This window comes from Triplophysa rosa, linkage group LG20 (genome assembly GCF_024868665.1).
Source record: "Triplophysa rosa linkage group LG20, Trosa_1v2, whole genome shotgun sequence".
Lineage (NCBI taxonomy): Eukaryota > Metazoa > Chordata > Actinopteri > Cypriniformes > Nemacheilidae > Triplophysa > Triplophysa rosa.
This window is the reverse complement of record NC_079909.1, coordinates 8,927,620-8,952,915: the sequence shown is the minus strand read 5'-3', so window position 1 is coordinate 8,952,915 and position 25,296 is coordinate 8,927,620. Positions and strand designations below refer to the sequence as shown.

The following is a 25,296-nucleotide window of genomic DNA, read 5'->3' as shown; positions in this document are numbered from 1 at the left end:
TTCTTTGTTCGGTTGAACACAAAGAAAGATATTTGGAAGAATGTTAGCAACCAACAGTTTTGAGGCACCATCGACTACCATAGTAGGGAAAATAAATTGTGTATATATTTTTTTGTTTTCTTGAACACAAAATAAGATATTTTGAAGAATGTAGGGAAGCAAACAGTTCTGGGACACCTCACGTGCTTTCAGAAATTCGATAATTCCCACTTCAACCCCGAAGCAACATCTGGATTTAGTAACCTTAAAAGTATTTAGTAACATGAATTTTACTAATGATTTAGTAGCATTAAAACATTACAAGTATCTGCTAACATTAAAAGAACACGGTTCCATAAATTATTTCCAGGTTGAAGTGGGAATTATCGAAATTCCGAGAGCATGTAAAGGCAGCATAGCCAGACACGTCAACACCGGCTCATCCAATAGCTTCTGGGGGGCGGGGCTGTCTGTTTTGCTAACTAATGCCGGAGTGTTACAGAAACTGCAAATTTCATATTTCAGAGCTTACACACTTCACCTTTAATACCTGACAAGGACAATGTCATTTTTCTAAATGTACCAGTATCAGAGCTACTTCCTAATGTTTTAGGTGAATAAAGATGCAGTAGACCTTGTGTTTGATGTTTTGCCCTTAAATTAAGGACATACACAGATATATTACACTAAGCACTGTGACCCTCAACACAACCCGCATGGTGTTGAAAAAAAAAAGCGCGAGGTGATGCATAATGTACGTGAAATAGCCAGTGGGTTAGATAAGCAGTCGTCTTTCAAGTGAGGAAAATGGTTGCAAATAAAATAAATAATAAAATAAAAGTCTGACACAATGCCAATGCTGTTTATATCTGACCTCTTTAGCATGCTCTTAAAGCACAACAAATAGCATTGTCACCTATTTAGGTGTGAACCGCGGAGTGCTAAAGTAGGCCATGCACAGGTGTTAGGGAAAGATAAGCTCTGTCCTTTCCCTGCATTTTAAGGAATCCTGCTCAAAATATGATGGGAGACATATTTCCCCACGCTGAGACTGTCAATCATATTGGTTTCCCTGTGCAGACGGTAGGTTCATGCGGGGCTGGCGTTTTGAAACTGCTGTTGCTTGAGACTAAACTAAAGAATAAGGATACCTGACAGGCACTTGCAGATTAGAGTCAGAGGTCACCTGTGATTCCTCTGGGACCTGCCATTTTCATTGCCGCCTCTTCGAAGGATATGATTCATTGTAGAATGCATTGCAAAGAGGGGACAGATGTGAAAGAAATGACGGTCTCAGCCAATAAGAACAGCTGGAACACCTTGTAAAAAATCATGTGACTTTGTTGCTGTCTTCATTGGGTTTAAGAGCTTGTGGCTTCATTTGAATTCTAGTCCCTTGTTGCAAAAGAGTTTGGGTGAGAATGACAACTAGATGGGAGACGAATAGCAGATTTTAAACAGGGTTAAACGTCATCGCCGATGACTGTTGCTGCACAATGTGATGAGGGCATGCGTAAACCTTCTAGGCTGTCACAAATAATTGATGTTTTGTAATTCGTGGTAAGCGAATTAGACTCTTTGGTCTGTCAGTTGAATGCACACATCCAAAGGAATCACTCAGAATTGTTCTGAAAGGGAACATTGAGAAACCGCCGTTGCCGCAACGAAGAGCACTAGGGAGCGTCAGTAAATTACAAAAACCTGCTGGTGAGGATGTGAATATGCAAAAAATCTGTCATCTTTAATTATGGTCTGACGCCTGTTCTTATAGGGCCAGACAATACAATCATCAAGCTTTTACTGAAATGTGCAAGACGTAAAAAGACAATACCAGCTGACAGCTCACAAATCATCACATGACAGTAAACCAGGGTGTTCAATAAATTACTTTGAATTCAAAGTGTGTAAAACAGGCACTCAGGAAATGAACAATTTAGATGGGCTGGTTGCATTAAGTATCTGTCATAATATATTCCCGATGGGTGTTAGGTCAGTGAAACACAAAAGAAGATATTCTGAGATATGTCTCAGTGGTTTTGTGTCCATACAATGGAAGTCAATGGGGATCAATGTTACCAATATTCTTCAAAATATCTTCTTTTGTGTTCTGCAGAGGAAAGAAAGTCATAAAGGTTTGGAATGACACAAGGGTGAGTAAATAACGATATTATTTTTATTTGGGGTTGAACTATGCCTTTGAGACAATTGTAGCAAAAAAAACACATTTATGTGTGTGAGACATTATGTGTGGACGATACATGCAGTGGCAATGCTCTGTTTTTAAAAGAATCACAGCAATATTTATCAATTTGTCACTAATTATTCTAGAAAGGACATAGTGACGATCAAATTCAGTTTAAATTATTGCCCGTTAAGTTGAACAGAATGTCCTTTAGGAGAAGATTGTGCAAACGTATTTCAAAGAGGAGGGTAAGAACAGAGAGGCAGCAAAATTGAGTGAGATGACCCATATTTTCATTAAACAGGCTGATATGAGAAAAAGACTGTGGCTATGATGATAACCTTCATTTATTTGTGCCAAGGCCAAAGTCCTCCCTTTTCCTTTGAAATATCAGCTAAATTTCTTCTTTATATTTGTATATATATTATTATATATATTATTATTTTAGTTTCAAATTCAAAAAGTCTGTCCCACCACAACCCAATGTCCTTGTCCATGACTATATCCTCTTTCAAAAGATTAATACCTGTATATAACTTGTTAAGGCAAGCCATTTGTATCTGTTTATATCTAAATACAATCATTTATTGCATTATTACACACATTTTTGTTCGCAAATCTAAAGGGATAGTTCACACGAAAATAAAAATTCTGTCATCGTTTACTCACATCTTGTCATTTTAAACCTGTATTACTTTCTTTTTTTCCACAGAACACAAAAGAAACTCATTCTCTTCTATGTTATTATCCCCCATTTTCTGTAAAAATAGTCTTTATTTTATATATGCATATTTTAGAATCTTTTAGACTGTAAATCGTATTATATTGTATTGTCATTGTGTTGAATGTCTGTACTAGAAGCTTCCAACACCAAAGAAAATTCCTTGTGTGTGCAAGCACACTTGGCAATAAAGCTCTTCTGATTCTGATTCTATTGTATGGACACAAAACCAATGCAAGTCAATGGGTGCCGCTTGACAACATTCTTCAAAACATTTTCTTTTGTGTTCCGCAGAAGAAAGAAGTCATACAGGTTGTAATGACAAGAGGGTGAGTAAATGATGACAATTTTAATTTTGGGGTGAACTGTCACTTTAAATGTCTCACAAATAAAAGTTTTATAGCGCCCCAAAAAACACTTAACAACTCAACTTATACTAGAAATTGTCATTGCATTAAAAACTAAATCTTAATCCCTGTGCTAATAAATGATAGTTTTCCTAGAATTAACATCAATGCTTTACCATTTTTGTGCAATTATTTGAGCCAACTGGCCCCAAGGTCAAGACCCCTGTTAGATTACCTATAAACATATTTGAATTAGTTTAGGCAAGAAAGAGAACATTGATACATTTATATATCTACTTGTGTCTTTTTAATGATGTTTTGCTGCGCAATGTTTTGTTTTTGATTATGATTGTTCTATAGTTCTGTCAAATAAAGCTACTAAATTTGAAATGTTCTTATATAATGCAAATCCATTCACACATGATTTATGCATATTATATAAAGCCTACCGCAACATCTTAAATCAAACCGTTTAAGCTACTCATTCTGAACAGCATTATAATCACTTCTGATAATGTCAGACCACGAACAAAGACCTCATCAAATTAAAGATAAAGTCCCAGTGGAATTACTGAACATTTAAAGTCTTCTCTACCAGCATTAATATAGGTCTTGTTTGTTCTGCACTTTATGAAATTCCATATTTAGTTTGAAAGACATTTGGCAAGACATCTGAATACCTGGAAAGGATTTATATCTAGAGAGCTGCACAACAAAAGGCCTGAGATAAACGTAAAAAAATCCATTCCAGTATTTATGTTACAGACATCACTATGCAATGTATTATTGCATGATTTCCAGCACTGTAATGCAGTAAATATAAACAAGTGGCACATCCAAGAAGCATTATTCTCTGCTAATGACTCTTCATTGACGCTGAGAGAACATTTTTATTGAACTACTGTTTCACCATTTACAAGCAAACAACAGAAAGTAGGCAGGTCGAACAATGTACCTCATTGACAAATATTAATGAATTACTGTAAGTACATTGAACATTGTTCATCTTAATTGTATGTGTTGGAAAGACAGGGCCACTTAAACTGAAACATAAAACCAATAGCATAAAAATGTCATTACAGTGTAGTCTTAAAAAGCTGGCCAGGATGATAATTATAGGCTAAAGGAAGGTTTTAGAAAGGCAGGCTGTGAGGTTAACACATCTATGAAAAAAGAGGGGATAAATAAGACTGGTTGATCCTCTCTCCACACAATAGAGCGGCAAGAGTAAAGGTCACCTGATACTGGAGCATTAGGCCAAGTGTGTGACTGGTATTTGCAGCAGGAGAACCGAACTTCCTTCACGAAACAGTAACGTGCACAGCCAATAAAATGTTGCAATGTTATTTTGTAGGACAAATGGGAAAATTCTCTTTTTACTGCAACTTACTGCAGATTACGCAATCATTTAGCCTTTTTGGAAGTTCTATTATAAGAAATATGACGGGTGAACAAATTGGACCCATCTTACCCACAAAGTGCCATTATCCATTGACCCTGCGGCTAAAACACAATCTGAATCGGAAAGATTTTCCCTTCTCTACAGCTCTGTCATGTGATCAATAGGTTCTCCCTTTACTTACTCGTAAGAGCCTTAAAAGCGGCAGACGACCGGTTTAATCAAAAAGTCTCCGTCCTTTGAGATTCCCTGAGAAAATGACATCATAACAAAGGGACATTGTGTATTTCTACAATCTGTGTACCATTATCCATAACATCTCACCATGAAGTTTCTTCTGTTCTGCTAAGAGCTGAATCTATTAGGGAATGTTCCTCAGCCAAACTTTTAAACCTGCTGTTTGTCAGGCTCAACACCCCTAGCTCCATTAGCAATCAAGCATGTCATAGCCGATGATACGGTCTTTCCTGACACATTCATAAATCTGTTAGTAGAAGGCCAAAGACTAACTGCCGTCTCCAACATTGTGCCATCCAGGTAGAATCACATGCACAAAATAAACTTGAGAATAATTTGCGTTTGATAGAAATTATTGTTTTTTGTGTGTGTCTCATGATGAACCACACATTATTACGTGACTCTGCAATGTATCTTTCACAAAATAAGCTAAAAACAGTTTTTGGATCTATGCAGTGTTGCTTATCATATACTATAAGATGACTTAAGAAAATAAGTTGTAAAGTGTACATCAGGGATAGCATCAGGGAATGTTTATATTTTGACAAACTATTCCTTTCATTTACAAAATTCTAATTTTTCCCCAATTGTTTTCTTTAATGCAGGTAGCATGAACTGTTAAAAATTTGTAAAAAATAGGACACGATGTACTGTATTAAAATGAAGGAATTCGTTCATTCATTTATTCGTTCCCTTATTCGTTTACAGCTGCTTCACCTGTATTTTGAATTCTGCACTGCATGTGTTTATTATTATTTTTTATTACAAAAAAAAACCATTCTTACAGCTTTATTTATATTTATACTATATTTTGAATTCTGCAAATTGCATTCTGTTTATTTTTATTATTATTTGCTGTTTGACCTGTATTTTGAATTCTGCACTGCATTGCTTGTGCTTTAAGGGCAATGGAATGATACATAAAATTAATGAAAAATGTCTTGTTAGAAAGTTACATTTTGTTACAGTGTAAGTAAGGTGAACGTTATAGAAAAACAATCTAGATTTCAACAGGCAATAGTGCACACTGTGAAACATCTGTGAGTCACTTGAACTTGTGTAACAATGACTCAGAGTTCTCGACCTGTTCGAGGGTTGAGTATTAACTAGGTCACACAGAGTAAGAATACAAATCAAATAAAGTAGAAATGAACGAATTGCATATGCCAGAACGAAAATTACTCTGCTGTATTCAACAGCCTGAGAGGAAGAGCACAGAATTAAATGCACATGCAGTCAAAACATTTAGGGAATTTTTTAGTGCAGTACTCTGCCGCATTTATTTAGCTGACAAATTGAGCAGGGCCAAATCGCCCATTGCCTTCCTCTATGGGTGAGCTCAGGCATTTAAATGACTATTCATTAAAACATCTTTGTGCACAAAATGACCTCCATGCTTTAGGCATTAAAACAGTGCAGGTGGGTTCCACGGACATGGATTATATTCGAGACGGGATGAGCAGAATGTCTGGACGGCTGACTCCAATTGAGAGCCTGCAATATCCAATGCCGTAGAAACCCTTCACATCTGTGTCTATTTCAATTGTCACATTTAAAGAGACATGAGCACAGTTTTTTCATAGCAACTCACGGTGCTAAATGATCTGTTTGCGTTTCGTCTCTTGGTAACTTTTCCCCCCTTCAAAATCTATTACAAAACTGACAAATCCTCCACGAACCCATGGAGAGTTTTTCATCTGTAAAAACTAGCATGGGGAGATACATTATTTTACCTTCTGACTTTTAAAGGAATATCATGAATAAATCAGCGCTCGAGACAACAGCTGCAAAGTGTCATGTGCAAGATTCACGCTAAGAAAATAGCTTAACTGTAATACAACAAACAGCTATTTACAGCTGCTCTGTTGAACTAGCAGACACCACCTCATTTGTCCTGCCAGGCCTGTCCTATCCCCAGCCGGCCTGAAAGGGATGTTTCCTCACTGTTTGATCCCCTGCAGCAGAGCGGACCGAGAAACGCGAGGTGACACGGTGTGAATTGACTCAGGCTGTTTTGTGAGGCTGGTGGTGATCATGCAGAACTTTAAAGTGATCTCTAACGGAGAACAACTCACTGAATGGAACAGGACTGGAGGAACACTGGGCCTGAAAGCACGTCAGATGACAAAAACAAAATGCTGAATAAATATATGAATGAATATACTGGGTAAATGAATTGAAAAAATGTTCCTGTTAAATGGATAGTTCACCCCAAAATGAACATTTTTTCAGCATTTCAGCATTTACTCACCGTCATTTCAAACCTGTGTGACTTTCTTTCATCTGCAGAACACAAAAGAAGATATTTTGAAGAACCCACTTGGCCTCTATTGTATGGCAACAAAAAACAACTGAAACATATTTTCAAAATATCTTATACAGGTTTTGAACAACACAAGGATAACTGAATGCTACTAAATGGCTTTAGAGGAGATTTTTGTAGAAAACAGTAGCCAGCACATGAAGGTTTTTAGTTATTCCTGCAAAACAGTAAAGTTTTGCTCTTAAATCTTTCTACAGTAGGTGTATCATTTCTCTAGTCTTTTACTTCTCTTATAGAGGAGCTAAAGAGGTCACCATCTCTCGCGCAGCACCGAATCCATCCATTCTTTGCACTCCATGTGCTGACCGAGGTGAAACAGGTGCAGAGAAAGTGAAGTATATTTAGATATCGGTCCAGCTTTGTAAACCAAAGGCGCACTGAGCTACGCTTATCAATGGCCGATGAACAACCGTTCTGAAGACAGATAACAAAGGACGTCCCACTGGGGTTTAAATACCAGGATAGAGCATTGGTGTCCTCTCTTTCTTTCAAATTCAAAAGATCGCATTTCAAAAGGAAGACAAAAGAGACAGGTGATATGTAAAGAAATGATGATGTGCTCTTTTGAGCAGCGTGTCAGGTAGCATTGCCTGAGAAAAAGGTCAAGGCTCGGTCACTACCTCTTCACCAGCAGCTCTACTTCACAATTCACTTCTATATCATCCATTCCTCACTGCTTTATTCTAAAGACATACGCACGGATGATTCCGATTTGAGAGTCGTTCTGTATTCCTCATGTCTTTTCTGTGGGAGACATGGCCACAAAGGAAATGAATATACTTGCTGAAACTGATCAGGCGTACACCTCTTGACCTGTGACCTTTGGGGCAGGACAGGAAGAGGAATGTGTTTCATGAAAATAACAAGTGTGGACAAGGTGACCCGACTCTTAAACAGCACAGGTGAGACACGCACACGTGCACACTCTCCTTCGCCCTGTCCACTTTTGAGATTAAGAGGGGAATTAATAAACTATCTGGATGGAATGCAACTACTGTATGAGTCATAAAGAACAGCTTACAGTATCATATAAATCCACAGACGTCGCAGGGATCGCACACATATACAGCACATAAACACAACCCTTAAACTAGTGATAACTGTCCTGTTGCAATACAAAGCAAATGACATTTCCTATGGATCGCTTCTGATTATGTTAACAACGCTGGTCCAGAAGAACTTCCTGTTTCAGTGCTTTAACACATTTACGCATTTCTCCAATTATATCCAGTATTATACAGTTGTTTCTGACTATGTGCAATCCCCTGGGATCGAACCCATGACCTTGGCATTGCTAGTGCCATGCTCTAACCATTGAGCAGATTGAATTATTTATGGAATATGTATAAATAAAAATATTTAATCCCTGTTGAAAAAAAACAACATATGCTGGCCTGGTATGTTTTGATGCTGGTTTAAGCTGGTCATGTCACGTGCTGGTCCTTAGCTGGTCATGTGCTGGTCCAAAACTGATTTAAGATGGTCAAACCAGCATCAAAACATACCTAACCCAGCTTATGCTGTTTTTTTCAACAGGGATTGTAAAACTGAAACCGGACGTGCTTCTGGACCAATTTATATGAGGATATATTAGTGAGGATATTTTTGACTGGTGAGAATGTTTTAGGTCTCACAAATATAGCACAACCCTAAGTAGATAAGGTACATGTACCCGTGACAAGCATTGTAATATTTTTAAATCGTTTTTTACACACCCATGCACGCACACGCACGCACACACACACACACACACACACAAACACACACACACACACACACACACACACACACAAACACAAACCTTTATTTATCATTTAAACATATTGACCCTATTTTCCCACAAACTCAGGCCACAAAAGGGGTCAGTAACTTTCTTTAGGTCCACATGCAGTTATTATAGCACAGTATATCCACTCACATCCCCAGTCTGCCCTAATAAATGTTCTTACAGTAGTAGCCATGAACACACAAGCTGTCACAAGCTAACGAATTTGGAAACATTATGCTAATAAAAACACATTAGCGTTTAACATTAAAATGCAAAATGACAAGCCCGTAGCCTGTGACTGCTCTTCCTTAACCTTAAAGCTTTCATGTTTTAAGTTACCAATGCAATAATCTATGCAAAACCACAGCACCAGACTATGATTCCTCCACAGCAGCAAAAGAGAAATTAAAATACAGCTGGCCTCTTGATGTATATCCTGTACCAGCTCAACTAATGTACATTACCTAAGAAAACCCAGGAGGCTCCTTGCCAAAACCACTGGAAACAGACTGTTCCCTGCGTGAGCCTAACATGCGGCAGTGAACAGGAAGCACCTGCACAAAGTCCCTGTTCAAACAGAGCAGCCAGCAAACCAAGCGCTTCGTTCATTACGGAGAAAAAGGGGTGGCAATATAAACATTTACCTTGCAGGGCTGGGTTTGAATGGAATTCCTGTGTGTCCACCATTGCAAGAACTCCCTCTAACTTCCCCCTCTCTCGCTCTCTCTCTCTCCCACTGTGAGGTGGCTGACAGGAGAATTGGTTATCTAATAGCTTCCCATGTAGCTCTGTCTAGCTCTCCCAAACACGACTCTAAGGAGGATTTCCTCTCATGTTGACAAATTAGCATAAACTGCTTCCTGGCTCACCTGTACTTATCCAACCTGTTCTACGCCGCCTCCACCCCGCTGTGCCGCCTGCACCTGCTGAAACTGGACACACCAGCTCTAAAACTCACTCTGTTGGATGGTAAAACAGTTACTTAATGCGAAAAATGCTTCAGTTACGCACCTGGGAGTTACCTCCTGGGATATGAAAATGCACTGGCTCTTTATTGTTCGGTTTTTCATAGTGTTTGGGAAGTAATTGCAACTTAAATGGCAATTTTAAGAGGAAAAGACAATGAAACAACAATAAACTAAGAGCTTCTTTTCCCCTAAGGGGAATAGGAACCCCATTCAGACTTTATCTTTGCCTTGTAAGCAGATACGACAATGAAGCCAAGAAGGAGTGGAACTCCAGAAAACGGCCCAACGGTATGAATCATCGATGTTATGCTTTGTTAAGTTCTCAAACTTACTTTCATAAAGACTAAAGCCACACAAATGATGACAAATGTGGTTCGGAGAGAACAATGACAAGCTGATATTAGAAAACAATCATTTTTTGTGCTTTAGAAATGATGCATTTTCAAAAGGGTGACAAATTATGTGTACACACATGTGATAAAACGACTGCTTTATGCTTTTTTGACATTTAGACTGTGCAAAGGTCCAGTGTATGAAATTTAGCGGCATCTAGGGGTGAGGTGGCAAGGTGCAACCAACGGCTCACTCCACCCCTCCCTTTCGAAGCACTACAGTGGCTGACACAGGACTAAGATGTCGTCACGTTTTCGCTTCTTTGCCGAAGGAGATAACGTATTTACGAACCGTGCTCTGTAGAGCAGTTTGTCCGTTTAGGGCTTCTGTAGAAACAACATGGAGAATTTAATGTAAGGGAACCCGCGGTGTATGTAGATAGACATAGCTCATTATAAGATAATAAAAAATAACGCCTCTGAAGAATTAGATAAGTATATGTTGCATTTCAGTCAACAGATCCTCAAAAAATTACACATTGGACCTTTAATTAATACAATGCACTTTCTGAAAACTGAAAATCAAACAAAACACAGTTATCAAACCGGTAATTTTAATGTTATAGTAACCTAATGAAATATATGGGTTTTTTACTTTTTAAGGGGGCACCACTGACAATAGTTTTTTTATTAAAACATAAAGTTTATCCTTTAGTGGCACATGCTTTTTGTAGGATGTTGTGGGACTTGAAAAGCCCAATCTAAAATATTAATTTTAATAAACCAAGGAAAATTGTCTTTGTATGGAGCATTACTGACATTTTCTTAATAATGCCCATATTTTGGACTAAATCGACCCATCATCTCTGTTTAAATGGGCATGATGCATCTGCTCAGACCAAACACGCAACATGTTATTTTCTGGATAAAGCCGCTTTCAGGCTGTACCTTTAAATCAATTTTAATGCTCGAGTAGTGTGAGCTCATAAAAGTCATGAGACAAATCTCTTTGGATCGTCTTCAGTGGGCAGCAACAATTATGAATTGCAAAGCTGACATTGTGGACCGCACACAGAGCAGCTCATTAGAGACGAAGAGGAGGCGTTTCACCTCTGAATCGAGACAGTATTTTGAGAGTAATATGGAAATCTTTTGATCTGCAGAATGCAAATCTTTCTGCCGCCCAAATAAACAGACCAAGCGTAAAGAGGTTTAACAAGAGGGTCCAAACCGCGACCTCTGTGTTTAATGAGTTACAATGTCACCCGATCCTCCTCTCTGAGGACAGCGTTCTACACGGATAAGCTTTTGAAACAAGCATTAGACTGAGAGGTTACCACGGTACGCGATTCGCTAAAGTTGAGAGGTTTCAGTTACAGAGCTACCTATTTTTAATATTCATCAGATTCAAGGAAAAGCTGCATCAACTCACTGTGTATACACATCAAATATTCATAATATTCATAACATAAATAATTTACATGAATTACCACAGCATGCCTACCACTGTTCCGTAATGTAATGAAAACATGTATGCCTTTATTGTGTTACAAGGAGCGAGGAGTAAAAAACGTTCAGACCGATTGTCGTAGCCTCATTGTTAAAACCCTGATGAGAATCTTTGGGTCTGCTGAATAGAGATGCTGCTGTAGTCTCCAGTTACTTCCCATGGTTTCTAAGTGATGAGCTCTTGGCTCACGTTCACTTGCCGCTTCTTAAATGTTAAGATGCACCTGATAATAGTATCACCCGGGCATCTTCCTTGTCCTCATCCTCATCCTCCAGGTCTTTGTATAACACAAACTCATTGAAAATAAATCAATAGAAGCTTAGAGACTCAGAGACTCGCATTTCTGGCAGTGTCTGTACACCACTGAAAGGACACAAAAAGTGAATTCACCAAAGCCCAGTAATTATGATTAAGAGCTTACCACATAATGTGGACCAGAGGGGAAGAATATTTTCTGCTGGTTCTTCTTTGCAAGCGGGGATATTTTGTATCCATCTTTTTCTTTCATGTGACAGCAGATAACAGCAGTCTTCACAAATCCTCATAAATTGAGAATACAATACAAGTGTCCCAGGCTCCCAATGCAGTGGCTTTAGACTGTAGCTTTCGTTCAAATGCTTCATATCAATATCAATTCTTATGAAAACTACTAAAACAATTTACCATTACAATTACTATTGGTAAACATGCTCTCTGCTAAAATATCACAGTATCCACAGTTACTGTTACTATTGCAAAATTAAAATTCCTCACAAACAATTTTGGGGTTCGTCCCGAACGTGGCATAACACCTGTGTTAATATGAGCAGTTAGAGCCTTTTAGCTTGGTTTCTCTAGATTTAACATCAAGCTGCTAGCGTTAGCATGTTTGCAATGTAACACAGCTAATACTCTCATCAGGAAGTGAGAGTGGGGGGCAGAACATCACCGCTGCAGTCCCTTGGTACTGTGATAATCCACTGTCATGTGATAGCAGTTCCAATCGATGTCTTGAAATGCTTACAAGGCGTGTGGATAAGTGGGATAGCAAGATTAGCACCTGGTACCACAAACATGAAGAGTCATAGAAACAAGAAAATGACAATGCAGCTGCCTGTGTGTTATTATTATACACATAGAATTGCACACACAAAGAAAAAGAGAGAGAGAGCTGTATTAACAAATAAGCGAGAAAAGCCGGAATTTTCATTTTTGGGAGACCTATTCTGTTATCCTTCCCTTTCATTGACAGACAAATGAGAAAAAACCCTAACCCTAACACCAACCCTCTCTCTTTCTCTCAACAGGTAGTGGTCTAGCTTTTGTTGAAACTAGTAACTTTGTATTAGCACCTATTGTATTGACATATCGCTTATTGCTCACTGAAGTCTCTGTAATTTGCTTTGGATAAAAGCGTCTGCTAAATGACTAAATGTAAATGTAATAGTGATTCTGTGACTATGATGTGTTTATAACATGGCTTCCACTTGCACACATAAACCTGTTCCATTATGTTGACAGACTGATGTTGAACCATTTACCAAAAAAAGTAATTTCTTGAATAATTAAAGGGATTGATAGTTCACCCAAAAATAAAAATTCTATTATCATTTACTCACCTTTGAGTTGTTCTAAATCTGTAGAAATGTCTTTGTTCTAATGAACACAAAGAAATGGAAGAATGCTTATAACCAAAACAGTTCTTGGCCACCATGGACTACCATAGTAGGAAAAATTACTTTATAATTTCTTTGTTCTGTTGAACACAAAATATATTTTGAAGAATTTAGGACAGCAAACAGTTCTGGGGCACTTCTGACTACCATTGTAATTTTTCCTACTATGGTAGTCAGTGGGGTCCAAGAACTGTTTGGTTACAAGCATTCTAGATTTAGTTGTCAATAACTTTTGGGAAAACAGCCAAAAACTAAAGTAAACATTTCTATTTTGTTTAAATACTATAAAGCTATAGGTATAACTTTCCTGTAGCTCAGTGGTTAGAGCATGACGCTAGCAACGCCAATGTCATGGGTTCGATCCCAGGGATTGCACATTCTCAAATACAAGTATGATACATGTATAGTACCATGCAATGAAAGTAGCTTTGGATAAAAGTGATTGCCAAATGTAAATAATGAAGTTATGGCAAAAAGTGATGTCCAACCATAAAAACTGATGTCTTTTCCATTTATTTAAATATATTAATAAAGATATATTATGCAAGTAGTCTGGCTTGGAGAGTAAACTGAGGATCAGCATTGGGAAGAATTTAATTTACACAAAAAGCATATTGAGCCAAGACCCAGGAGAATTGCTACAAAACATTACTACAAGAGAGGATCAACAAATAATAATAACAGATAAACTTGTAACCCCAATGTATATTTACCGTGAGCTTTTTGTTTTTCTATGCATTTTTGTATATTCAAATATAATCTGTATTTATCGTTAGGCTACAGTTTGGGCAGTTTCTCCACTGAGTACCACACTCCTCATATTTTGATCATTTAACCTGAGGGGGCATTAAAAGCAAATATTGTACAAATATGCCCTTGGTCCCACTTTATATCTAGATAGAGCTCTAGAACATATACTAAATATACTAAGGGGTATTACATTTACATTTTAGCATTTGGCTGAAGCTTTATCCAAAGGTACTTACAGTGCATTGAAGCTATATTCAGCCAGTGAATCAAACCCATGAAGTTTCGCACTGCTAATGAAATTCTCTACCAACAGAGTTACAGGAAGCATTTAAAAAAAATAAACCCTTTAATATGTTCCACACCAACTGTGTGAAAATTAGAATGTCAACAACACATGAAGAGAAGCTTTACTTGCCATAGGAACTTTAACAGCAGTCAAATGTAACCTCTCCCTCGATCTCACCCGTGCACTGTGGTTCAGCATTTCCATCTGAAGTTCTGCATATGCATGACCGGGGTATTGCACTTGACTCACCCCATTGATGAATATATCTATCACTCTAATCACATTTCCAAACTGTTTGTAGAGCGTGCAAGATAATAAGAAATCCAGGTTTTCTACAATGTATCACTCTGTACATGCTAAAATCATAACATGGTTCTCCCCTTCATTGGAATAAATGTGTAAACATGCAGCATTTGCATGATTAGATCTAGTGGGTTACATTACGTAAACACTACCACCAAATATAAGAGTTTACAACACATTCTGCTTAATGTGTCTGTAAATATTGAATGTCCAGAAAACCTGAATATGGTTGGAATCAATATAAAATATTGAGCGTGCTGTTCATCTCTAACTTCTAAAACAATAATTTCAGACATTGGTCTGATCTTCAGTGATATTTCAAACACAAAACAAATATTTTTCAAAGACTAAAACAACCGCTCTCCTCTCCCCACGTAGAACCCCTCGAGTAAACCCGGTTTCTATTTGAGTAACGGGACCTACTTTCAAATTATCAGGGGTCTTGCGTTTGACAGCGCATTCAAAGGAGAATTTGAACAACTGAGCACAACAGCACAGCTAAAAGACTCAAAAGACTGTGTAAAATGAGCATGTGAGAACCACCAACATTACGGCAAATGTGTTTTGGCCACTCCCAAATTCTAGTGCGAAGAACAGAGCTCAAGTATTCTTTACTGGAGCAGACTTCCGTTTCAGACACGGCTTGAAGATAAGAAGGACTCCATGAATTCAGAGCAGTATGGATTCGCTTTGTACATCTGTGGCAAGGTAACTTAAAACAGCGGCCTGCTCCGTCACCTCGATCCATCCCCTTCCATCCTCAGCTCAAAGATCTTTCTGCCACGCTTCAGTAGACCGTCCACCCCATCAAAACTAATATCAAAACCCTCTGACTTAATCACTTCCCTGAGTCTTGGCTTCCTAATGAGTCTCAGACGGAATTATAAACTGAGTTGGTATTAGGTCTTAGCAATGTTCTTCACATCCATTTTGTTCCTCAACAATAGAGGGAGACGATCGACAGCAGCACACAAACATGAAACTCCTCAGCATTCCTAAATGTCAATCGCAATGAAAAAATGTATTGAAGATGTATGACATTTTATAGAAGAACAAGGCAATAAATTATGAATAATTGAATAGATGACTAAACACTTGAAGTATCACTGATTGATGAATTACAAACTCAGAGTTGGGCTGGTGAAGAAAAGGGACTTTTATAGGGATATTTTATAGTAAAGTTGGTAGAAATTTCTCTGCTGTAGGTGTCCCTTTAACCTGATGACTCTAATAACACACATGTCCTCTTGTTTTCTCTTCGGATGAGAAGGATGTGCAATACGTCATTGATCCTGTGCACAATCTAGGGAGAGTGACTTGTAAATGCTAAGCAACATTATCAATCACGAATGGGATTGTGATTCATCACAATGTGGTTTCATTAAAAAGCCCCAGGAGAACATCTCTCCTGCATCCCTTTCAATCGATACCTGAAGCATGGATAGCCTTCTGCACAGCTCCATGAAGATGCATTAAGGCATGTTTAGATGTAAAATGAAAGCGTAAAAAATAACCTTTCATTGAAAAGTATACACATACAAAGAAAGATCGATCAATGGGAAACATTTCATAACGTTCTGAGACACTCTTTTGGTCTAGTCTGGTTTGTTAAAATAGAATAGAAATGATTGCGTTATCGCAAGTTCTTTGTAAAGAAATCATTGGCCTTCCGAGAAAATGTCGATTTTGTAGAATAATTTGGGATTAATGACCATTGCTAGAATTCACAGTGCACAGGATTAGGTGGACATCTTGAGTGGGCATATTTCATCGCAGCACCACCTGCCTATCCATTACATGTATTTGTTTTGTTCATTTTGTTTAAAAGTAAGGCTTAAGTGCTGTAGAAGTATGGTTCAGCACGCTATCAGAGCCTTAACAATCTGTAAAGTGCTACTAACATTGCAGCAGCATCACTAGCATACTTACCTCAGCACGTACTAGCAGATCTTCCAACACAATCTCAACGCAGTTCGTGGCATAGACACGAAACTTGGAATCTATTAATTCATGTTCATGGACATAAATGTCCCCGCTTTATTCGTTTCACTGAGCACAACTTTCAAAACTGCGTGTGTATTTACTAGGGATGCACCGATAGGATTTTTTTGGCTGATACAATACCGAATTTAACAAACAACTATCGTCTGATTCCGATATCGATATTGGTCAATTGCATAGTACTTTACAATACTATCTATATTTTTCTGCATTAAATTTTACTGAACGTGAATTGGATCTATTTAACATTTTAAGAGAGGCACAAGTTAAGATAAAAATACAATAAGACAACATGACAATCTTCAAAAGTGATTTTGCAATAAAATACTTATTTTATTAACAATATTAACTCACATTTTACTTAAAAGTGCAGTTTGTCATGATCAAAACAACAACAACGCCGTAGCTTGATGTCACTGTGAAGGAGCGTGGAATGATGGGATATGTTGTCTTCAACTCCACCGCTGATGGCCATCAATCAGACGGGAACAAGATCTCATGTTAGCAGATGAGGTAAAGTTTTATAATTGTTGTGAATATTTGTGGTCCATAAATAAGTGACTGCTCGAAACAAGTTAGTGGCTTGCTAGACGCTAGACACTACTTCCGCATTTGTCCACGACACTTGTTGTCATGCGGTTTCTACATCAGTAAAGGCAGTAACAAAGGGGAACGCGGATATGACGCCATTGACAGGCGACTGCACAACCCCGTGTCACTGTTTAGAATGGTGATTTTCTCAAGATTTACAAGTAGTTAGAAACATTAGAGATATTGTAAGTACTCAGCTGAACAAAATATATAACACTAGCTTAGTGGTTTTTGGATATTTTACTGCAAAATTGTTACAAACTGCACCTTTAGCATTGAACGTTTCTTTAATAAACTTAAATAAAGTCTGTGCTGTTGCTATTTAATTATTTTGCTCAGAGAAAAACATTGGATTATTCAGACATGCAACTCATTTCCACCATGCAGTTAATTAATAAACCATCGGTATCTGCCTTTTGCATGCTATTGCCGATATGGCGATGGTGTTAAATTAATCCAATATCGGCCGATTAATATTGGTGGCCGATAAATCGGTGCATCCCTAGTATTTACATATATATTTATAAACTCATATCAAAAGAAGTTGTACATACTTTAGGATGTGGTTAACCAACACCTTAGTTAACCAACACCTTACCTCGACCAAAATCCTAAAATCACAGCCGCAAAGGTTAATTTTGCTAAAAACGCGAGTTTCATGAGGTGGCAAAGCAAAGATAAATGGCTACCCTAACCCCTAGACGTAACGTCACAGGGCAAAAGTCAAATGATAATAAAACATACGAATGTGTCACGACTTTGCTTTATCTTGTCATGGATTTCTTGGTCTTGTGGCAGAGTCGTGGCAAAGCCTTATGTTTAGTGTGAGAAGCCATGGGGTGTTTACCTTTTTGACATTCCATGAGCTTTCTCGTGTCTTGTCATTGGCCCCGCCCCTCTCATTTCATGTATTGCCTCCCTGCCATGTCTAATGTTTCCCACCTGTCCCTCGTTATTATCCTTTGTCTGTCTCCCTATTTAATGCCCTTGTGTTTGCTGTCTTGTGCTGAATCATTGTATATTCCCTGTGTCGCGCTCGTGGTTCTCTTCTGTTACCTTGCCTATAGTAGCATCTGTGGACTACCTTCCTTGTCTTGGACGTCGTGTCGCGTCGTGGTTAGTGTTTATTGTTTATTTTACCCCTTCGAGGGAAGTGTTCATTTTTGTTGAGTTATTGTTATAGTGATCGTGTCCTATTTTCCCCATTGTGGGTTTTTGTTTTCAGTTCTGTTAAGATTAAAGTCTTGTGTTAACCCTTTCACCGCCTGCCTGCACTTGGGTTCTTCCCTACTCTCTCTCGTGACCAAATGAGATCGTAGGAAATAGGAATTCACACGAATGAGCCACATTGTAAAAAAGGTATGAATTCCCATCAGATTGCGTTTATTTATACATATGAAAAATATTGCGTATTAAAATACGTTAGATTGAAAGTCATGATAGGTGACACAAAAGTTGTGCTGACTGACACTGTCATTGAACATGAATTAAGAGTTTGTGACAATATAATGAATTTCCGTGACACTGTGTTAAATCTTCATGCTATTCAAATATTTGTCAAATGTTGCTCTTGTTTTCTAGCTCCAGAGAATAAAACGCCATTAAAAATTGACCGAGAGAATAGTTGGAAACAGCAGGAAAAAAGCGTGTATTGATGCCTAACTGCAGATGCTTGACAAACAAAACCCTGAAGTCCTCATGAAAATAATTTCCTCTCTGTTAAATAAAAACATTTCCTAGTGAAAACCGCAGTCAGAAATGAAAACAATTACCAGGAAACATATTTCACACCTCTTTTTCTGAGGTGGCTGAAAAACACACATAAAAATCCATTATAAGACAGAAAAGTTCTGTTTAGGAAAATCACTAAAATTGCTTAAAGAAGGACTATTCAATTTGATTTCTGAAATTATATTATTTAGCCAACCCTGATCAAACATCTCTAAATAAATCTGGATATTGTGTCCAGAACTGGAAAAGTACAGGGAGGTGTGTTTGATTAGGATTGGAGCTAAACTCTGCAGGACAGTGTCAAAATGAAAAGGGTTTTGTGTGACTACTAATAAAATCCTTTGAAAGCATAATCTCTTTAAATATACTCTAAGCGGTCCAACTGTTTCCGCCTCTTCTTTATCTTTGATTTATTTCCCCCTGAAAAGCTGTTACTTGTCCTACATAACACTCATGGCCAGCAAATCCTCTTAGAATATCATTGACTTTATTTATAATTAAAGCCTTGGTGTATTAATAAAACTGAATACACTGATATTTTTTGTTGTGCTGGACCCTTTGCTGTACATCCTCAGAATGATTCCTCAGCTGGACAATACAATTCCTGATGCAAAGACAACATCTAGACAGTTTTGATCAAAACCAGCACAATAATGATAATACAAAGGCAGATGGAAGAAACAAGACAGCACAATTACACATAACTATTTACAAAACACACAATTTGTGTCGACAACAAAACCAAGTCAGATTATTAACTAGTTCCCATTCACAAAGTTATTTCTGTGTCACTTGACACTTCATGACAGCTGGCCTTGATGGTGATATTGTAAAAGTAAGGGGCTGTCACATTAATTAGCCCTTGTTAGACTATCAGCAGCCTGCGCTCATTAATTAAGTAATCAGTCTTTGAACAGGTTGCAATGCAACAGCCTAATGTGGAGCCGAGGCTTTATTAACAGCTGAAACACACAACAACAAGCTAAATCTCTATGGGCTTTCAAAGATACAACTAAGGCGTAGTTCACACGTACGCGGGTATTTTTATAAACTGAGTTTTTCCTTTGTTTAAAAAAAATCCAGTCCACACATTATAAAGCGCTGTCAAATGCATGCCAAACCAACAGGTGGCGATATAACACTTACCATAAAGCGGTGTTGGCCAATCAGAAGCCTGGAATTTGACGTCAAACAACGGAGACAGCGGCACGCATTCTAGCGTCATATGCCAAATCTCCGGTTTCACCATTTACACGACAACACTGAAACTGGAGTTTCTAAAACTCCTGGCCGGAGATTTAAAAAAAGTTCGGATTCAGTGACCGGGTACTGCGTTTGCGTGTGGATGAACGGCCAAACCGCAAAGAACACGCTGCGATTTTGAAAATACCCGTGTTCGTGTGGACAGGGCCTAAAACACACAGCTGATTAAAAGGCAACTGTATGTGTAAAAATGAACAGAGACACGTTGGTGTCTGTATGTAACTGTAGTGTCTCCACTAACAAACTGTTTAATGTGCTGCTTCGGGGAGGTATCTAATATCCAACTCATGCAACAGCCTGTAGGTAATTTGAGGAGCTCAGAATGAAAGTCTGTATGAAGGGGTCAGGTTTTTGGTTCCAAAATGCGTGTTTTTCCATTAACAGCCATTCAAAAGTTGCATTGTAAATTGCAAAAAAAACAAAAACATACATTGTTGATGATTTTATAGCAAAAGGCAAAAAGTTTTGCAGATGACTAAATACATTTTTAAGTTTATTTTTGTGGTTTTTTTTTTGAAGACATGAAATAGACTGATTTTGCACTGTCTTAAGCATTACAAGTTAAAGCGCATGGTATTTAGTTTAGAGCTAGAGAATGTATATGTACTTATGTCATGGTGTCATCACCCAATCAGCTTTAAACACCCACTGAAAAGCCCTGAAATCTGCAGCTTCATTCAATGCAATAATGCAATTTCCTCTGAAACAGAAAATTAGGTTGGGACACATTGAGTGGCTCCTAGCCTTTTAAAATAGCCAAAAGCAGGGCTATTAGGATGCTATCACTGTAAATGAAAATGTAATTTTACAGTTTTTTAACAGATTTTTCACATCTTTTTGAAATATTTACTTTTTCAAATTACACACTGCAAATTTCCAAGAAAACACAAAAAAACGTAATTTTACATGAAAAATACTGTTATTTTACAATATTTAACTGGTGCCCCAGTTACTAGAAAATTACAGTTTTTACAGGATATTTTACAGTGTAGATTTGTAGTTCGTGTAGTCCGAATGATGTCATAAAAATAAGGCAGAATGGTTGAGGTGAGAGACTGCAAGTTTCAAATGCGTATATCTTTAAAATGTGAATTTCCAGTGTTGCCAACTTTGTCACTAGATTTAGCGACTTTTCAGACCCCTTTAGCTACTTATTTTTCAAAAAGCGACTAGCAACAAATCTAGCGACTTAGCGATACATTCTGCTTCACTTCTTCTGCCCCAAGGGAGCTAGTTTTTGCTTTCCCAGCGCAGGACCGTCTGTTCAGTGAGCGGCAGGAAGCAGCAGCACATTCAGTTCAGACCGCACTGACGCGTAATGAGATATGCATGTACAAACAGTGTTTCCAAGAATCAATCACTTATTGACCTTGTTTGAGCATTTATGAATCAAAATACGATGACTGTATTGACGTAAAACACGAACACAGACGGATTAGCAGTTTAATGAAAGTGATGCTGGTGTGTAGTTTTAAGTGGTCGAGTTCACTCACTATTACATACATTTTTGTTGTCTGCCACATAAACAGAAATAAATAAGAATCTATTTATTGTGCTTTTGGGTGTATTGTTTTAATATATAATGCTATATACGACAGGTCAGAGAGTAGAAACATGAAGCAGACCTGAAGCACTTAAGATTGTCAAATACTACGTGATGCACTATTATGCAAATTAGTGTGTGACGTCATCTGGCGACATTTAGCGACTTTTTAGGCAAAATTTCCATTAGAAAATAGTTGTCAGTGCCCCTTGGCATCAATTTTTTACACGCAGGGTACCCCTTTGGCACAATTTTTCAATGTGCAGGGCACGCAAATTTTACCATCGTTATGAAATTGTATATTAGATATAATTTGCAATGATGACATTTCAGGGTTTGATTTAAGTTTAACGGACAGGATAATTGAGTTTACATGACGCTGTTCAGGCAGTTTGAGCAAGTAATGAAACCGTTTATTTATCGTAATATAAAACACAAGATACAAGCAGTCACAATGTTGTTCAAAAATACAGATATTCCATGGGTACCGACGTGAAATGATCGATTTGTACAAGAAACAGATGCGAAAGCGATCACCGTCAGCCGTAAATCTCAGATCCGGTGAGCCGAACAACAGACAAAATTGCCGCCAGAAGAAGAGTTACGTCAGCTTCGATGCCATTGCCTCTCATGTCTCGTGACCGATCGCGTGATTTCGTTGGCTTTGAACGTGAAATGGTATTGGCTCCCGTGATCGACTGCATCTAGCTAATAGGCTTGTTCGACTTGATGCGCCGCCGCAAGATCCGACAAGCGGATGACATCAAAGTACCGCGAGAGCGATTCAAAAGCAAATTCATCCGCCTGTCGGATCTTGTGGCACCGCATCAAGTCGAACAAGCCAAGCCTATCGTTACGGTTTATTTTTTGAATGAACTGCATGCATTCACGGACACGGCATTTTCATATAAAGTTATCGTACGGCTTCAGTGGCTTCAAAGGACTGCGACACGAGTTGTTTGTTATATTTTGTAATGCTTTTGGTCAGTTTGTGCAATAACTACCTGTGACTGTACTTTTATTCACGTGTTGTGTTTTATATGATTGAGAAGTGGTTAGGTTTAGGGTGAGGGTGGGATTAGGTGCTCCAAAATATTAAAACCACAAATAATTATGAAATGCTATGAATTGCACGCGTCTTGGTCTGGAGCATTTAGCGAAGGGGTACCCTGAGCATTAAAAAGTGACACCAGGGGCATTGACTGAGCGTCAATACGTGACAGAGTTGGGAGTGGGAACGGGTTGGAATTTCTTCAGTGTTTGAAATCACACTAGTTTACAGATATCCTCAGGGCTAACATATTCATACTAAAAGCCAGACAACTTCCATACTGATTTCATGGGGGCGTTAGAAAATAGAGATAAGTCACATGACATTTACGTCTATTATAATTGGCTCAAAAAACAAGCGCCCTTGAAATATGGCAGATTGCAAATTACACACTCCCAGGGCCATCTGAAAACTGCCTTTGAGATACATAAAAAACAGATAGCTTTCTCCAGGTTTTATACTGTAGACTTCCTTGGTTTGTTAACCAATTGGAAGCACAAAAGTCTTTTTTGTCTTCCATGACAGAGGCTGCTGTATTATTTGTTGCGCTGAGCCTGATAAGGGCCCGAGCGAGGGGCGTCTAGCTGGCTATTCCACCTGCAGACTGATGCTCGCTGCTTGTCCGCTGAAATGTCACATGAATTATAATGCAAAACTAACATTTGTCACAAAGATTATTGCGCAGATATCGCCGCCTGTCATACAGAGTGAAAAAAGGAAGCTTTGTGGCGATCCCTCCCTGTGGTGCACTAAAGCAGTCAAACAGTTGCTGCTAAGAGATACCTGGAGAACCAATTCTCAAATCATACAGTAAATTGTCCATGTCAGTTTTTTATAAGGGGAAATAACATCGGGAGAGCTCCAGTAATGCCTTGAGAGAGGCCACACCTTACAGACAGAATTAATTCCACAATGTGATAAAAATAACTACTGTTGGTATAAAAATACAGTATGAACTTAAACATGATACATGTTTTAAAGAGGTAAAATCACACTTAATTGCTTTGTTGTTGATATTTTCAAAACCAACTTTGCAAGGCCAATAACAATTCAGTATGCAAAGAGATATTATAAAGAGCCAGTCCAAATTCAGAAAGCAAGTACTGCTAGTCAGATTGTGAATGGCAAACATTTTATCAGTGTCAGTGGAGGTTGAAGTGTTTTTGTAACTCAACAGCTACAGTGTAACAATGCATTATATGAGCAGAACAAAATGAAAGTGTGTTCATGTCAGCACCCAGAGGAAGTCATTAGTGCTTTGGTTAAATGTGATAGCTATCAACAATCATGTCAACACTTCAACGAAGAGGCTGCGCTAGACTGTCTGTTTCTCTTGATCGAAAAATGACACTTTCACTTTGAGTTATGAGAGTATTTATTTTGGGATTGTATTTTAGCAAAACAGTGATAACTATTTTGATTAAAGTCAAAGTTCGTTGTTTTTGCAGTTCTGTTTCCACTTGTGAGGCTGAAATTACTTCAAAATATGAGTGTGTAAATGTTACTTTTTTCTGTTTGGACTAGACTCAAAATTATTTCACACAGGTGTTAGTTGTACGCAGAGGCTTTCATAATATTTTATTGAAGAGCCTTTTTTGGAAAAGTTAGTCTTGGTGTTTATTTTGCATGAACCTGAACATACAGTATGCTTTTAAAAGACTTTTGTAGTCTTTTCTCAAGTCTTCATATGTTTTAACGTAATTGTCTTTAAATCTATATATATAAATAAATAAATATATATACAGTATATGTATATATATATATTTCAGCTGGTTTTATGATAATTTGCATGGAGATGCCAAAAGGTGGGCATCAGAGGGAGGGAGGGAGATGGTAAAGGACTGCTGGGGCATCCATGCATTAAACTAATGCCTTACCATGCTCACCCCTGTCTGAAAAGGCCCGATTCAAGAATTCATAAGTGCAATTTTAATCTTTTTTTTAATATATAAAAAAGGTATGTGTTCAAGTACATGAGTTTACAGTAAATTACATTACTTAACTTTCATCAATATTACAGGTTTTCAAAGACAGATGCCATTAAAACACATAATTATTATGCTGGTACAATATGAAATCTATGCACTATTGCAGTACAGACAGGGTACCATATTCCACTCTTACAGTAGCAGTATGCTATACTGCACTATTGCAGTACAGACAGGGTACCATACTCTACTCTTACAGTAGCAGTATGCTATACTGCACTATTGCAGTACAGACAGGGTGCTATATTCCACTCTTACAGTAGCAGTATGCTATACTGCACTATTGCAGTACAGACAGGGTACCATATTCCACTCTTACAGTAGCAGTATGCTATACTGCACTATTGCAGTACAGACAGGGTACCATA

The 25,296-nt window shown here is 38.0% G+C and overlaps 1 protein-coding gene across 7 annotated transcripts in view; it reads right to left on the bottom strand.

Annotated features, from left to right (window-relative positions):
• Nucleotides 1-25,296, bottom strand: part of LOC130571242 (inactive N-acetylated-alpha-linked acidic dipeptidase-like protein 2) — a 218,607-nt gene that overhangs the window by 189,139 nt on the left and 4,172 nt on the right. For 4 of the 7 annotated variants that reach the window (XM_057362092.1, XM_057362093.1, XM_057362094.1 and 1 more), the window contains exon 1: nt 9,601-9,815. The exons of 1 other annotated variant lie outside the window; for it this stretch is intronic. Coding sequence is in view for 1 of the 6 variants with exons in the window: in XM_057362089.1 (XP_057218072.1) it covers nt 9,601-9,643 (43 nt within the window). In the remaining 5 variants the exon portion in view is untranslated. Of the gene's footprint in view, nt 1-6,940; nt 6,972-7,116; nt 7,149-9,420; nt 9,511-9,600; nt 9,816-25,296 lie in introns of those variants that run through there. 2 more of the 7 variants (XM_057362090.1, XM_057362091.1) reach the window with 2 other exon arrangements.